This window comes from Myxine glutinosa, chromosome 11 (assembly GCF_964187855.1).
Source record: "Myxine glutinosa chromosome 11, kmMyxGlut1.1, whole genome shotgun sequence".
In the NCBI taxonomy this organism is placed as follows: Eukaryota; Metazoa; Chordata; class Myxini; order Myxiniformes; family Myxinidae; genus Myxine; species Myxine glutinosa.
Window position 1 is genome coordinate 73,420,802 of NC_136271.1, and position 16,682 is coordinate 73,437,483.

The 16,682-nt window shown below is 44.1% G+C and overlaps 2 protein-coding genes and 1 long non-coding RNA gene across 4 annotated transcripts in view; 1 reads left to right on the top strand and 2 right to left on the bottom strand.

The window, feature by feature from the left end:
- Positions 1–16,682, bottom strand: part of RCN2 (reticulocalbin 2) — a 425,951-nt gene that overhangs the window by 76,390 nt on the left and 332,879 nt on the right. The gene's annotated exons all lie outside the window — the stretch shown is intronic.
- LOC144894295 (uncharacterized) overlaps positions 1–16,682 on the bottom strand; it is a 66,969-nt gene that overhangs the window by 1,560 nt on the left and 48,727 nt on the right. For both annotated transcript variants that reach the window (XM_078786776.1, XM_078786775.1), the window contains 4 exons: positions 13,765–13,792; positions 6,982–7,059; positions 2,829–2,913; positions 1–2,375 (listed from right to left, as the gene is read on the bottom strand). The exon at positions 1–2,375 is cut by the window's left edge and continues 1,560 nt beyond it. In XM_078786776.1, the coding sequence (XP_078642902.1) occupies positions 2,294–2,375; positions 2,829–2,913; positions 6,982–7,059; positions 13,765–13,792 (273 nt within the window). In that variant the 3' untranslated portion in view covers positions 1–2,293. The remainder of the gene's footprint in view (positions 2,376–2,828; positions 2,914–6,981; positions 7,060–13,764; positions 13,793–16,682) is intronic.
- On the top strand, positions 2,856–14,916 carry LOC137436780 (uncharacterized). Its single transcript, XR_010986362.2, has 2 exons — positions 2,856–2,932; positions 13,275–14,916. It is a non-coding gene; the product is annotated as an uncharacterized LOC137436780 (long non-coding RNA).

Here is a 16,682-nt window from a genome sequence, read left to right on the forward strand (position 1 = left end):
CGGGCCAGCCTCACACAGCTGACACACCAGAAATGGTTGCAGGAGTTGAGCGTGTGCTAAGGGAAAACCGTCGCATTCCGCTGGATGAAGTAGTCTCCAAACTGAGCATTAGCCATGGTTCAGCACACCATATCATTCACAACGTGCTGGGGTTCCGCAAAGTGTCTGCAAGGTGGGTGCCGAGACAACTCACACCCGAACTGAAAGAACGACAAGTGGATGCATGTGAATAACTTCTGCGATGTATCGAAACAGAAGGCGACCCTTTCTTACAGCGTGTAGTGACTGGGGATGAAAGCTGGGTCCACTATTTTCAGCCAGAAACGAAGAGGGTAAGCAAAGAGTGGCGCCATTCAACTTCACCGAAGCACAAAAAATTCCGCACACAGCCGTCCGCTGGAAAAGTGATGCCGACACTCTTCTGGGATAGCCGAGGCCCACTTGTAGAGCATTACATGCCCAGAGGGACCACAGTCACCAGTGCAACATATTGTGACCTGCTTAAAAATCATCTGAAACCAGCAATTACATCAAAACGTCGTGGACTACTCACTACCGGTGTTTTGCTGCAGCATGACAATGCTCGGCCCCATACTGCCCACGCTACAGCTGCAACAATCGAGGACCTGCATTTTGAATGCCTTCCTCATCCACCCTACTTGCCAGACCTCACCCCTTCGGATTGCCACATCTTTGGGTCACTGAAAGAGGCGCTTGGTGGAATCACTTTCCGATCCGATGAAGAGGTCCAAGAGGCGGTGCACGAATGGCTACACAAGCAGCCAAAATATTTTTTTCCGAGAGGAATGAAGGCCTTAGTAAAGCGCTGGAAAAATGCATTTAACGCAATGGTGATTGTTGAAAAATAACAGTTGTAACACACGCACATGCAATAAACAAGTTGTGAAACATATTTTAGGGTTACTTATTGACTGCACCAGCAAACATGTCTTTGCCAATATAGATTGTCTATAATTGTTTTATCTTAAGTAGATTAAGTGTATCCGATTGCAATTTGATATGGTGCTTTATTTATTCCACAGCTGCTGTTTCTATTATACGAGTTTGTTTTTCAAAAATAACAATACTTAGGGAGAGCAGTTTATATTTACGCTAGGCGGTTTGCAATTGGAAAATTATGGTAAACAAACAGGTGTGTGAGAATAATCCATTTCACTTTCAATTAGTATATTCTGAGTAACACTTCTGCCAGTGCCTTTGCCCATTTCTCAAATAAATGTCGAAGGTGTTCCAAGTCTTGGATTTTAAAGTTTCCATTCATTTTCATTGACAGTGCCTCCCACATGACAGTAAAGTAACAGAGGTATGCAGGGGAGGAGGAATGTCTGGGATAAAGGCATTGGGCAGAAGCACGAGCAACAAACTTCCTCCATCATTGGCATGTTGATCAAGCTATGCTGTCAAAAGACTTTTTTTCTTTTTTTTTAAACAAAACGTAAATTTCCACACACATACCACACTGTGACCTTATCCGAGTCCCTTGTATACAATTTATCACAATTTAATAAACCTCAATAATATTATTTTGCAATAATTAGATCCTCCCACAGATTTCATAGGATTCTCAATGGCACATTTACCAAATATATCTCCAAAGATTATGGAATAGTTTTCATTTTCTTAATTTGTGCCAAATACTGATGAGTTTGCTCAACATAAACTTTAGGGATAGCCTGAACTAAAAAAAATGTGTACGTGTACGTGTGCGTGTTTCTTAAAAATGAAAGTGAGAAAGGTCATACTCCTAACAGGATCTAAACCGTTTACCTTACAGCCCCGATCTATCACCTTGTCAATTTCATTTGAAGGGCGATGTCTTGGTCGTTGCATACCCTTCCCGAAGACTTGTATGAAGCTGCCCTTAAAACCATTGCTGCGTCGATGGGGCAAGCGTGTTCTTGTAGCCGGGGAATATGTAGAGAAATGGTGAAAGTTTCACCGTTTTTGGAAAATTATTTATTTGTGTGGAAAATAAAGTGCAAGTAGACCATGAACCGCCCCCGTACAAGCTTCCAGATGTGTACAAGCGCAAGTTACAAGCTGCCACATTCGTAAGAGTGTGGCACCGACGATATTAAATTTGTTTCCCTCATACCATGAATGGTAATTTCCATTTGGTCTCACTTGTAGCTAAAGCAGGGTAGGTGTTGTGTGTGGCTCTTAAAAACAAACAGAAAGCCTTGACCTGAGTATTTGGCTTTTATGACGTCAGACGCAATTAACCATCCAATAAAAAATTACCCGTACATGCACATTGGTATCTCGACTCGTTTCACACCAACCTATCCACTAATTCTTCATCCTCAGGTGGCATTGCATCCTCTGGCTGGCCATTCGTTTCAGAGCCTCTCCATCTTTTACACACACACAACAAATGTCATCAGCTAGCATCCATTATCAAACTTGTGTTATTTGTTCATATAACTTCGATATGAAAAATGAAGTGATTACAAAGGTGATTCAAGTTCAAATTTGAACACTTTGCAGAACACTTTGCAGAAGCCCAAATTCTACCGAATTATTTTCCTACTCCAACTACTTATGGTCAGCTCTTCAGGAAGATGTGCAATGAACTTTGGAAAAAAAATTACGCTCAGTAAAAAACTGCTCAGCGCCACTGTAGCCTAAGGGACCGTAGATGTCCCATGTTGGTTCAATTACAGGCATTTGTGTGGACAAGTGGCATCATCATCCCTGTGCCAGTTTAGATGATACGTTTCAAACACACCAACTGTTAACAAAAGTGCAACACCGTTGAACTACCCTTGTGTAAATATTTTGAGGGAGGTGATAGTCAAAAACTGTACCTTTGCTTGTGTTTATAAAACCACCACAGCAGGACAATGATGAAGGGGACAATGAGACATCCAAAGATCAGCCATCTGTATTCAACTGAACAGTGTACAAGCAGGTAAGGAATTATACATACAAAGCCACCTTCACAATATTAACATCCATGACTTGTCACTCTCACCTTTGAATGAATCATCATTACTCCCTCTCTAGTTGCTGCACTCTTTTTATTGTGACTTGGAATGCAAAATTATACCACAATGGGATGTGCAAGGTGAGAAAAAAAGTGGATTAAACTTGTAAATAGTTTTTTTTCTTTTCTTATGTTCAGTCACAAATTATTTCAGTGACTTTGGTGGTGTGATGCTTCAGTGTGATATTGATGCTTCTTATGCAGTGCCTTCAGAAAATATTTTCACCCTTAACTTTTTCTCATTTTGTTGTTACAACCTGAATTTAAAAACGATTGAATTTAAATTTTTGTCATCAATCTACACAAAATACCCCATAATGTCAAAGTGAAAACAGGTTTTGAGAATTTTTTTACAAATCTATTGAAAATATAAAAAATAAAAATAACCACCTTTAGAGGCCATTTTTCCCCGCAAAGCAGGGGTTGGCCTTTTTCGGGAACCGTGGTTGTTGTTTTTTGGTCCCCTTTTTGAAGCAATGTTTTACGGCCGGATGCCCTTCCTGATGCCAACCCTTTTTGCCGCCTTTAACGACAAACAGGGAATTACCAGCAAGCTGGTACTCAATTAGCCGACCTCGGAAGGATGACAGGCTGAGTCAACCCCCCTGGCGTTAATTCAGCGATCGACCGGGATTCAAACCCAGGATCCTAGGATCCTAAGCTGGCACCCTGGCCGCTAGCCCAACACCAGGGCCCTTTGAAAATGAAATACAGAAATATCTAATTTACATAAGTATTCATCCCCCTGAGTCAATACTTTGTAGAAGTGCCTTCGGCAGCAATTACAGCTTTGAGTCTTCTTGGGTATGTCTGCATCACATTTGCACATTTGGATTTGGAGGGTTTCTCTCATTCATCCTTGCAGATTTGTTCAAGCTCTGTCAAGTTGGATGGGAGCGTTCGTGAACAGCAATCTTCACGTCTTTCCACAGATTCTCAATGGGACTCAAGTCTGGGTTTCTTAGCAGTTAAGGTGCCGGCTTAGGATCCTAGGATCCTGAGTTTGAATCCTGGTCGATCGCTGAATTTATGCCACGGGGGTTGACTCAGCCTGTCATCATTCCGAGGTCGGCAAATTGAGTACCCTTTCACCGGTAATTCCCTGCGTGTCGCAAGAGGTGACTAACAGGGTTGGCGGCAGGAAGGGCATCCGGCCATAAAACATTGCTTCAAAAAAGGCGACCACGGTGCCCAAAAAAAGGCCAACCCCTGCTCTGCGGGGGGAAAATGGCCTCCAAGGCGGTTCTTTCTTTCTTCTACTCAAGTCTGGGCTTAGGCTGGGCCACTCAAGGACTTTTACATTGTTGTTCTGAAGTCATTCAGTGTTGTTTGGCTGTATGGTTGGGGTCATTGTCCTGTTGGAACGTAAATGTTTGCCGCAATTTAAGGCCTTTTGCACTCTGAAGCAGGTTCTCCTCAAGGATTTCCCTGTATTTGGCTCCATTCATTGTTCCCTCTATCCTTGCAAGTCTCCCAGCCCCTGCTGCTGAAAAGCATCCCCATACATCCCCATACCAAATCAATCAACCAATTGATTTGGCCACAGGTGGACTCCAATCAACTTGTAAACACGTCTCGAGGATGATCAAAGGAAATTAGATGCACCTGGGCTCAATTTGGAATGTCATAGCAATGGGGTTGAATTCACTGACCAACAAATTCACTGACGGATGGAACCTGGGACCCGTTCCTAATGCTTCGACTATATTTTCATGCACATGTGAGGTGTGCAAAAGAACACAAACAATGCCTTGTGTGAATTCACAAAATTTCATGGCTGATGTATTTTTTTTTTTTTTGTATACAAATTCAAAGCTCATGTAGGAGCTAACATAAAACACAAAAGCATAAACAGAAACAGAGACTCAGAGAGGGAGGCACAACAACAGTGGAGAACAGGGACATCGGGAGATCTGTGGAATGGAGAAGGCTGGGGTGGGGTACACGGGATAAACAAGATGGACACGACAAGGACTTTCAGGAAAGAAAACGGAATTTGAAAAAGGTGGATCTGTGGTGTATTAATGGGGGTAGAAAAGATCAAGGTTTTGGATGGGGGAAGATAAGAGATGGTGGTGAACAGCTGCTTTAAAGACCTGGAGGAAGGAGTGTGATTGAAGAGAATGTGGGAGTTTGTTACAGAGGCAGGAAAAAAGAAGAATGAGAGAGTGAAGGTGAGCAGAGAGTCTTGATTTTTGCAGTTTCCCCAGAAGAGGGTTGCTGGCAGATCTTGTGCGTCCTGAATATATATTTTGGGGACAGAGAACAGACAAAGCAGGAGGAGCTAGACTGGAGAGGAGTCGGTTAAAGATAGAAAGACCACCAACCTGCCTGCGGTGAGTGAGTGAAAGGCCCTCAGAATCAGCTTCATTGCGGGAGAAACCAATGATTCTGAAAGCTTTGGTTTCAACCGTGTGAAGCTGAGCTAGGTGGGAGGCAGGAGCACCAGCCCATAGGGGAGAGCAGTATTCCATTGAGCTGCGGATGAAAGCTTTGTATGTGGTGAGAAGCTCAGTGGAGCCAAGAAAGGACTTCGCATGACGGAGGATGCTCAGTCGACGACTGGCTTTGGAGGCCAGCTTGGAAATGTGGTTTTCCCTGGAAAGATCATGGCAGATCGTGAGATCAAAAAGCTTGAGGAGCAGAACTTATTCGAGAGGATTGTTCAGAAAATAGATGGGAGGGTTGTCCAGACGGTGTTTTCGGAGAGACAAAGTGAGAGTGTGAGATTTGTCATGATTGAAAGACATGTTCCACTTGTTTGACCAGTCTGATTTTGTCCAGGTCTGCAGAGAGTGAGGAGGCTGCTGCCTGCCGAACTGAGGGTTGAGATATGGAGCAGCAGAGAGTGAGTCATCAGCAAAGAGATAGAGAAAATTCTCCAGAAAGTCAGAGAGATCATTAAAGCCCACCTGGAGTTTGCAAAAAAGCACCTAAAGGACTCTCAGACTGAGAAACAAGATTCTGTGGTCTGATGAAACCAAGATTGAACTGTTTGGCTTCCATCTGGCCACTCTGCCATAAAGCCCAGATCGGTGGAGTGTTGCAGTGAAGGTTGTCCTTCTGGAAGTTTCTCCCATCTCCACACAGGATCTCTGGAGCTCAGCCAGTGTGACCATCGGGTTCTTGGTCACCTCTCTTAGCAACACCCTTCTCCCCCGATTGCTCAGTTTGGCCGGGCGGCCAGCTCTAGGAAGAGTCCTGGTTGTTCCAAACTTCTTCCATTTAAGAATTATGGAGCCCACTATGCTCTTGGGAACCTTCAATGCAGCAGAAACTTTATGGTAGGCTTCCCCAGATCTGTGCCTCGACACAATCCTGTCTCTGAGCTCTGCAGGCAGTTCCTTCGACCTCATGGCTTGGTTTTTGCTCTGATATCCATTGTCAGCTGCGAGACCTTATATAGACAGGTGTGTGCCTTTCCAAATCATGTCCAATCAATTGAATTTACCACAGGTGGACTCCATTCAAGGTGTAGAAACATCTCAAAGATGATCAAGAGAAATGGGAGGCACCTGAGCTAAATTTCAAGTGTCACAGCAAAGGGTATGAATACTTATGTCAATGTGATATTTCAGTTTTTTATTTTTAATAAATTTGCAAAACTTTCTAAAATCATGTTTTCTCTTTGTCATTATGGGGTATTGAGTGTAGATTGATGAGAGAAAAAAATGAATTTAAACGATATCAGCATAAGGCTCCAAATAACAAAATGTGAAAAAGTGAAGGGGTCTGAATACTTTCTGAATGCACTGTATATAGAGATTATATATATATATATATATATATATATATAAAGCCTGTTCACAGAATATTGATCCATCAATGAAGAATGTACAACTGAATGAATGAATGAATGAAATGAACAACTATGAGGATGTAATGATAAAAATAATTCCCGATGCATTTTATTAAATTTTTCTAAATCCAGTGCAACCAAGAATGTATAGATGCTTTTTGAAAACAAAACTCACGTTCTTGTGGTTGTTGGCTTTGTGAGCGAGTGTTGTTCTCAACTTTGCCAGGGATGGACATGTTAAAGCATTCGTCACCTAGAAAGGCAAGGTAAAACTTTAAAACCTTCCAAACTTGTTTTAACTATTCATGACTCTTTCTTCATTTATGCCGATTTCCCCCAATCTCTTTTCCACTGTCCTTCTTCCTCTTCTTTCCAAAGCCCCACTTACTCGACCTTCCTCAAGTATGTGGTGCTCTAAAATCAGAAGACTATGCACAAACCTCACCAATCTTTCCATCCAGGTGACTACTTCCTTCTCAGACTATATGTTGGATTGAACACTGAAGTTTTCTACTTGGTTTATTTTTGGCCCATAACTCTTACTCATTCAGACAGTCAAGCCTGCCATACATCTTGGTTGGTCTATATAATTATAAATATAATTATAAAGTCCAACACAAATAACTCTCTCCTACATAGTCCATTTTCTTCCTTATCTCCTTCCAATCATCAAGAGTCCCACTGACTTCAGTTCCACCACAACCGCCTGGTCCCCCACACACTCGGTTGGTTATGATCACTCTATCTACAACTCTCGACACAGTCTTGGACTCATCGAACCATACACTCCAACTCTCTTTTGCTGTTCTATGACGTCTTAAATTTCGACCACATCAGCATGCTGAAGCTCAGCACCATTGCTTCACATACAAGGCCTTTTGCGTGTCTAATGGCCTCACGCCATCTACCAGTTTTCCTCAAGCCCACATCTTGCCAAATGTGTAAAATTTAAATTATTGCTCCATCGTCACAAACCAGCATCGTCGGTGACAAGGGTTATAATGTGGAGTTCGTTTGGACCCCCTCACAGCTTCATCTCGACTCTGACTCGACATTTAATTTCATTTTTACAGCCCCTGACATATCTGAAGACTCGACTTACGTAAAGTAATTTCGACCACAATTGACTTTCCAAGAGGGATAATGCATCTTGGATGATCGAGGCCTGTTTGAACCTAATGGTTATAATGTAAAGTCCATTCGGACATGCTCACGGTTTCATCTCAACTCCAGCTTGACATGTAGTATCACTTTTCACAGCCCGTGGCATAGTTTGAGACTCGATTGCAATAAACTGGAGAAAATTGGACCAAAACTGGCATCCTCACACAAAAGTAAACAAATAAAATCTAATACGTAAAATTCGTCATCTGTCTGTATGTTCGCGGTTTTTGCAAAGACCGCGGGGGCTGGGCCGACAACCACCATCTCAACCTTCAAAGGCCACTTCCCCTTTTTTATATACAATCCAATTGGCCAACAGCAATCACATGACATAACACGGCGAAGGCCAGCATATCTATTTAGCCACGCTGTGTCTTCCACCCATAAGCTAGACAGCCGGCTTGACTCCACCCACAAATATAACCTAACTAAATAATACGTTCGCCATTTTTATGCTGCGGTAAGCCAAAGCCATCTGCTACAGTAAGTGTTGTGCAATATTTGCAATCGTCATGCTTTCATTGCAAAACAAGCATGAGCCTACACTATTCTATATACAGACTTGGCATTTAATATGGAATATATTTTTTGTGGGGGTGAACTTACTTTTCAAGATGACTTAGAACCAAAAGTTCATTAGAATTATGTTGAAATTATTCTAGATTTTGTTCATGTGACCTTTAAAAGAAACAAAAACCACATTTGACATTTCGAAGCAAATAAATTGATCCTTGAAAGTGATGTAAACTGATATCGAACTCAATTCACGGACAGTACTGTGTTAAACTTCTGTACGTTTTCCAGAAGTATCTCTATTTTGCACATTAGCCAAAAAAAAAATTCAACAAAAACAAAAGCTAAATTATGACTGGGATTATGGACAGTAAAATTACAGTTCAGTACTTCGTGTAACCCCCACGAGCATTCAGGAGAGCACGTACCCGTTGAGGCATGCTGTTCACGAGATTTGCCAAGGTTTGGACAGGAATCGCTTGCCATGCAGTGACAATAGTCTGCTGCAATTCACGCATAGAGGTCGGCTGCTGGTCCAAGTTGTCGATTTGACGCGTTAATTCTGCCCACAAGTTCTCTACCGGATTCATATCCAGGGACATGGCAGGCCACTCCATATGCTCTACACCACGGTCAGCAAGAAAGTGTTGGATCATGCGAGCACGATGAGGCCGTGCATTGTCATCTTGGAAGACAAAGTTTCCTCGAAAGGCTGCACGAGCAAATGGAAGCAATGTTTCTTCCAGAATGACCCTGTATTTGAACTGGTTCAGGTTTCCATTCAGAACAACCAGGTCAGTTTTGCCCCCTGCATGAAAAGCAGCCCAAAAGGTCAACCCACCACTTCCAGCTTGGACTCTTAGCACTATACAATCTTCGTTGTGGGCTTCATGCACTTGTCTGCGCACACGGACGCAGCCATCTTGACAATAGACCAGAAATCTAGACTAGTCACTGAAGGTCACGTGATTCCAATGTCCTGGCTGCCATTGACGGTGCTCTTGCAATGTCCTGACGGTGCTCTCTGGCCCACTGCAATCGGCGCTGGCTGTGTTGTCTGGTTAGGCGTGGCTTTCTCAGGGGACGCCTGGCACGATAGCCTGCTTGAACCAGTCGTTGGTTGACTAGCCTTCTGGATACAGGCACATTTGTCAGTTGCTGCCACTCAGCCCTAAGCCGATTAGCTGACTTGGTACGGCCATTGCAGACTAACCGGTACAGCTGGCAATCATCTCTCCTTGTGGTTCTGCGTGGACGTCCTGGCCTCGGTATTGGAGTAGGGACACCCCTCTGAGCATTTCGTTTCAGGATCTTTGACACCTGACCTTGAGTGATGCCATACTGCCGAGCAATAGCACGCTGTTTCATGCCAGAATTTCGTAAAGCCACCACACCATGACAAACAGCATTGTCAAGTTGACGGACCATCTCCAGAGGAAGCGGCAAAAACTTTTGTAGACGTGCAGCAGTTGTTTTCCACTAATACAGAACGCAACAACCCTTATATACCCGATTGTGAAGCCAATCATCAAATGTACCTGTCCTTACATTTTGTCACGCCACCTGTGATATAATCCTGTTATTGACTTCTTGCTGCGAAAGACAATCAGTGACATGGTTCTTTCAACAATGACATCCCCGAAGGGTAAAAGAAACTCACCAGATTGATATACTGAGTTCAGAAAGTAAACCCAAGTCAAGAAAAAAAAAATATTCCATATTAAATGCAAAGTCTGGATGATGGGTTTCACAGCCCTTGAGAAGGCCCTAGCATGCCTCAGCCATTTGGCCTTCAGCCCTCGAGTGAGGTTCATGTTTGTACACTCCCTGGAATTTTTTCCCTCGGGAGTGATCGTTTTCCCTTGACAAATTTCTCACCCACTTGTTTTTTGGTGGAGGGTGATAAAAACACTCATGTCATACTTGGACGGAAAGCTAATAACATTACATCTGCAAATTTTATTGTAACACTCAGTGTTCATGCTCCCCCACCTCTCACCCTCCCCATCTTGTGTGGCTGTTCCCACTGAGGTAAGAATCTCTTTTCCTTAGATCTTTATACCATACTTTTAATCATGGTAAAAATAAAAAGAAGCCTATCCCGATCTACCATGGGCTGGAACAGAAGCCAGCATTATTAGATTTTATGAAACTAGGGCATGCCCGTACTACATATATATCTAAAATTATATCCCCCCCCTCTATTTACATGAAATGGTTTGGTCCAAAGCGAACGGCTTGCGAGTACGGTGACAATCCCCCCCCTCTATTTACATGAAATGGTTTGGTCCAAAGCGAACGGCTTGCGAGTACGGTGACAATCCCCCCCCTCTATTTACATGAAATGGTTTGGTCCAAAGCGAACGGCTTGCGGAGTTTGGTAAAGAAATCGCCATAGCGTGCACGTAATTAGTTTTAAAACATAGTTTAACGGCAACATAGTTTGCCAACGTGAAATAAATGAATACGCTCTCAAATGTGCCGTCCGAGGCAGAGTCTGTTCGCCACGTTCGGCACACGTGATAGCTCGCTGCTCTCTGATTGGTTGAATCGTTTTTTGGACATAGCTCGGTAACTACTTCTCCGATTAATATGTCGCAAATTAGTTTTAATTAGTTTTACAACATAGTTTAACGGCAACATAGTTTGCCAACGTGAAATAAATGAATACGCTCTCAAATGTGCCGTCTGAGGCAGAGTCTGTTCGCCACGTTCGGCACACGTGATAGCTCGCTGCTCTCTGATTGGTTGAATCGTTTTTTGGACATAGCTCGGTAACTACTTCTCCGATTAATATGAAACCTTGAAAAGGCACATCCTCGGGTCCCCAGCAATATACCTGGCAAGTTTAAAGTATATCGGACCCGTGGTTGTCGAGAAACAGCGGTCACAGACATACAGACATACATACATACACACAGAGATTACTGGAATTATAGATAGATGTGATGAATACTATTTATGACATACGATGCTTCGAACAGAGCTTCATATTCAAACATCTATCTCTTTGTGACAGGCCTCAAGCACAAAAAATAGAGATTTCAGTGGTGGCAACGGAAATCTTACATGTAAACAGAATTCACCAATAAACTTTCCATGGTAAAGCCACATGTTTTCATGAGTCATAAATAGTGTAGTGTGGTGTGGTGCAGTTTTGCAACAAAAGGTGGCATCAATATGTACTAATTATTTCTGTTCGTAGAATGGGTATCCCTGCTACGAATAAATAAACAATCCCCTCATGCACTACCAATCATACGTGCCCATGAGACCAAATGAATGAACGGGGGATCCCTAATTATTTAACTGAGGACTCTGCAGTCATACCACATCATAGACAATAGGGGAAGGACAAGACAAGAAGAAAGTTGTGGGGGAAACCCAACAAAGCCTGCACAATGGTGTGACACAGCCCTGGCAGGCGGTAGAGGTGAATATTTGGTGCTGCAGCTGAGGCGAAAGAGAGGTGTGGCTTGTCTCTATGGAGACCCGAACGAGTGGGGCCTCTAGTGTGGCGTCGACCACATTCTCCTCCTCGATCGTTCTCGCACCCACCTTTTATTATGGCCTCGGGCACATGCGTCACTCATGACGCTCCATGCAACTTTCACTCATTATTGGGCCGAAGCACAGTCTCGTGGTACTTCGACCCCTTGTGCGCCTTCAGTCCATAACTTTGAGGTAATGTGCTGCTGCTGACAGTGTCCAATCCCCTTTCCCACCAAAACTGCCACGTCCAGGCCTAATAGGTGCTTTTTTTTGTGTGTGTGCATACAAGATTGAGGCTCGTGAAAGAGCTAACATTAATCACAAAAAAAAAACGGACACATCAAACAGAAAACAAAGGGGAGCGGTAGACAAGAGGGGGAAGCACACAAGCACAACATTTGAGAGCAGGGACATCGGGAGATCTGTGGGAGGAGGTGTGGGAAGGGGGGTGGGTGGGAGAAGTATAAAACACATGGATACTGCAAGGACTTTCCGGAAAGAAGTTGGTATTTCAAAAAAGTGGATCTGGGGTGAATTAACGGGGGTAGAAAAGATCAAGGTTTTGGATGGGGGAAGATAAGAGATGGTGGTGAACAGCTGTTTTAAAGACCTGGAGGGAGGAGTGGGATTGAAGAGAGTGAGGGAGTTTGTTCCAGAGGTGGGAGTAAAGAGGAATGAAAGAGTAAAGGTGAGCAGCGAGTCTTGATTTTGGCAATTTCACCATAAGAGGGTTGCTGGCAGATCCTGTGCGACCTGTAGGAATATTTGGGGGACAGAGCACAGGCAGAGCTGGGAGAGCTAGGCCGGAGAGGAGTCGGTTGAAGACAAAGACCACCAACCTGCCTGTGGTGAGTGAGTGAAAGGCCCTCGGAGTTCGCTTCATCGTGGGAGATTCCAATGATTCTCAAAGCTTTGGTTTCAACAGCGTGAAGCCGGGCTAGGTGTGAGGCAGGAGCACCAGCCCAGAGGGGAGAGCCCTATTCCATTGGGCTGCGGATGAAAGCCTTGTATGTGGTGAGGAGCGCAGGTGTGCCAAGGAAGGACTTCGCACAACGGAGGATGCCCAGTCAGCGACTGGCTTTGGAGGCCAGCTTGGAAATGTGGTTTTCCTAGGAAAGATCATTGCAGATAGTGAGACCCAAAAGCTTGAGTGACAGAACTTCTTGGAGAGGATTGTTGAGAAAGTAGATGGGAGGGTTGTCCAGTCGGTCTTTTCGGGGAGACATAGTAAGAGCGTGAGATATGTGAGGATTGAAAGACATGTTTGCTCTTGTTTGACCAGTCTGTGATTTTGTCCAGGTCTGCAGAGAGTGAGGAGGCTGCAGACTGCCGATCTGAGGGATGAGGTATGGAGCGGCAGAGAGTGGAGTCATCAGCAAAGATTTTCCAGAGAGTCGGAGAGATCATTGATGAAGACAAAGCACAGGGCCCAGAACAATGCCTTGGGGAACTCCAGCCTGAACAGGAAGGGGAGATGAGAGAAATCCATTCAGGGCTTTAAAGCACCTAAAGGACAGAATACGAGGGGAAAACATCAACTAAAAGGTGAGAAGGGATGATAATTTTGGACACATAAGGAGGTGTCCAACTATACATAAAAACGATGCATATCTAATATCACATTTAATTACTTAACACGAATGGTAAATATTCACCAAGGAAATATCTACACCACATTAAATATCTTCAACACTCCGTTGGCCATGTACACTGATCGGGGTTGGCTCCAAACTAAGCTGCCTTGCTGCACATGTAAAAGCACAAACGGCAAAAAAAGGAAATTACTTACCAAAAGGGCGTTCGATATCAAAATCCACCTGGAAAGAGCAAAAAGAGGGGTCTCCATGAATTACCAAAGACAATCACCCCCGCCACAAATCCCCAAGGGGAGGTTTCTGCTTTCAGGAATCATTAGGAAAATGAAAACAAACGAAGATGCTGAAGTGCTTCATTCACAGAGTAAACCTACATATAATATTGTTATGTGTGTGGGGGTAGGTAATGAAATACCTTAGTCGAGATAGAATTGTATAGATTAACGTACCCCGAATGTCCTGAAGAAGAAACCTTCCTGTATCGAAATTAGGTCGACTGCCCGGTAAGATCGTCTATGTGTTTCCATATGGGGGGTGGAGCTATGCTAATTAGGTAGGACTACAATATTAACTCCCCACTGTGTAGTGGCCCTCGGTGATTTCTCCCTATGTTTTATTACAATTTAAACGTTCACCATTACAACCACCCCAATTGCCGACAGTTTGACAGGACATGCCGATCGGCAGAGGAATCCCACCCAGCCGAACATTCCCGAAGGACAGCTAGGCCACGTCGCGAGCTTCGTCATTGGGCGTCAAGAATGGCCCTGAGGCCACGCCCCGAAAGACGATTGGTTGGGATGATTCGATGGCGCTGGGCGATTGGTCAAAAAGGATGTCGTTATCGAGATGCTAAAGGGGAAAAGAAAAGGGATCGCCATTGTTCTCTCTCTCTCTCTCTCTCTCTCTCTAGTCTTGGCTTTGATTGTGGACGGTCACGTTTTATAACGCTGTCCCTGTGCCTTCGGCGGAGGCAGCTGCGCTCTGAGCAGTACGCGCTAGCAAGGCGAGTGGTAAGAGCCCGGTGGATCATGACGATCAGAGGAGGGATTTTGGCTGCCGCTCTGCGGGTCGGTGGCTGCTACGGGTGCGACTGCATGCCATCTTGTGCGCTCACCACGCGATGACTCCCGTTCGACGACCACCAGGCTTTCAAGGGCCGTTTGCGTACGCCAGGCTGAGTACCGGCCAATGCACCACACAAACACATTTTCTTTTATTTGTCTTCCCTTGTCGTGTCTCTGTATCCGTGTGGAGGGTCCCTCAGTTAGAATTGTTTTACTTCACCATTTATTTCGTTTTTATTACTGTTGCATCTGTCTTCATTAAACCCATTATTTATTGCATTTCTTTGTCGTGCCTGTATATTCGTTTCTGTGTCTGTGGGGATCAGATAACCCCTGCGTGTGTGTCTGATCAGGTAAGGCCTCGCACCCTCCCATGCACGCCAAAGAGATAACACCACCATATTTTTGGGTACACGCCTCAGAGTTAAAGCTCGTTTGGTCATCCGTCACCCTGAGGTCTTCTCTACAGGGTCGACGCGACAATATATAGTCATTCCATCAACACAGACGGTCTTCACGTCAACCCAGAGACAGTCATCCCATCAACATACTCGTCCAGTCAGCAGTCATCCCATCAACATACTTATCCCATCAACATATTCATCCCATCAATACAGAGGGAGTTGTCCCATTGAACACCTGGCACCTGCAGGAGTTACCAAGGGATTTTAACAGCCATTCAGCAACTACTTTTGTGCAAACGAAAAAGATACTTGCATGGATAACATGCGACAGGTTTAATCGTTTACATATTCCGAATATTTTGAACCAAATTTTGTGGCTAAAACGCAAGATCAAAGAAAACAAAATGGCCATAGTAGTAGTATGCATAAAACCGGCTGTCATCTGATAGTGAATACACGTCAGTGTACTGCGCTTCAATTCACAATTGAAGGATGGAGTTCATTTAATCCTTCAGGAATGAATGATCGTTTTAAGGCCATTTTCCCTGTCAGAGCAGGGGTTAGCCTTGCGGGCCCCATGACAATCATGGTTCCCTGTTTGAGGCAATGTTTTTATGGCCGGATGCCCTTCCTGGCGCCAACCCTTAGTCGCCTCTTACGATGCGCAGGGATACGGTGTACCTATTCTAAACCGGGGGTACACACTGGGATCATTCATCCCAGCAAGCTGGTGCTCAATTTGCCGACCTCGGAAGGATGACAGGCTGAGTCAACCCCCCTGGTGTTAATTCAGCGATCGACCGGGATTCGAACCCAGGATCCGAGGATCCCAAGCCGGCACCCTAACCGCTAAGCCAACACCAGGCTTCATTCCTTCAGGAATGAAGCAATATTTTTTTTACATTGCAGAGCCATTTTGGGGATAGTAAAGTGAAGGAGGAATTGGTGTTTCAAAATTAGGAAGTGCAATGGATGTTTTAATTCATGCTGTTCAACCTTTTGAACCCTGAGCTCCTTGGAGATTCGGCTCCCCCACCCTGGCCTCCCTGGAGGGGAAAAAAAAAAATCACTGAAGAGTTGAAATTTGTTTAATTTTGGTTTTCTTCCTGTAAAAATGTTTTTATACCCTGTAATTACAAACAAATGATATTTTGAATCATGGAATGTCTTACTTTCTTTTTAAAATACAAGAAAGCAAACACGACATAACAAGAAGAAGAAAAAGACATAAAATGTCATAGCTCCCACTGTGGTTTTAGTAATTTTGCTGTATGGAATTTTGCTGTTAAAGGCCGGTCAGTCGGCCATCTTTGGTGGAATGACAAATCAAAATCTTCTGCATATGTGTACTCATGTATTGCCTTTGTGCCAAGTTTAAAGTAAATCGGTTACGTGCATGTCCGAGAAATGGATGGGGACACGTTTAAGTAACAAAATGGCCTCCAGTCGGCCATCTTGGTTCTGATCTAGAAAAAAATGCCGTGCACATGTAACCCCTCATTCGTTATCGGTGTGCCAAGATTGAAGAACATCGGTAAATGCATTTCTGAAAAATGGTCGAGTACGGAGTCAAAATGGGTTGTTTTTTGTTTTTTTTACAACTAAAATGGCCGCCAGTCTTCCAGTTGGCCATCTTTGATG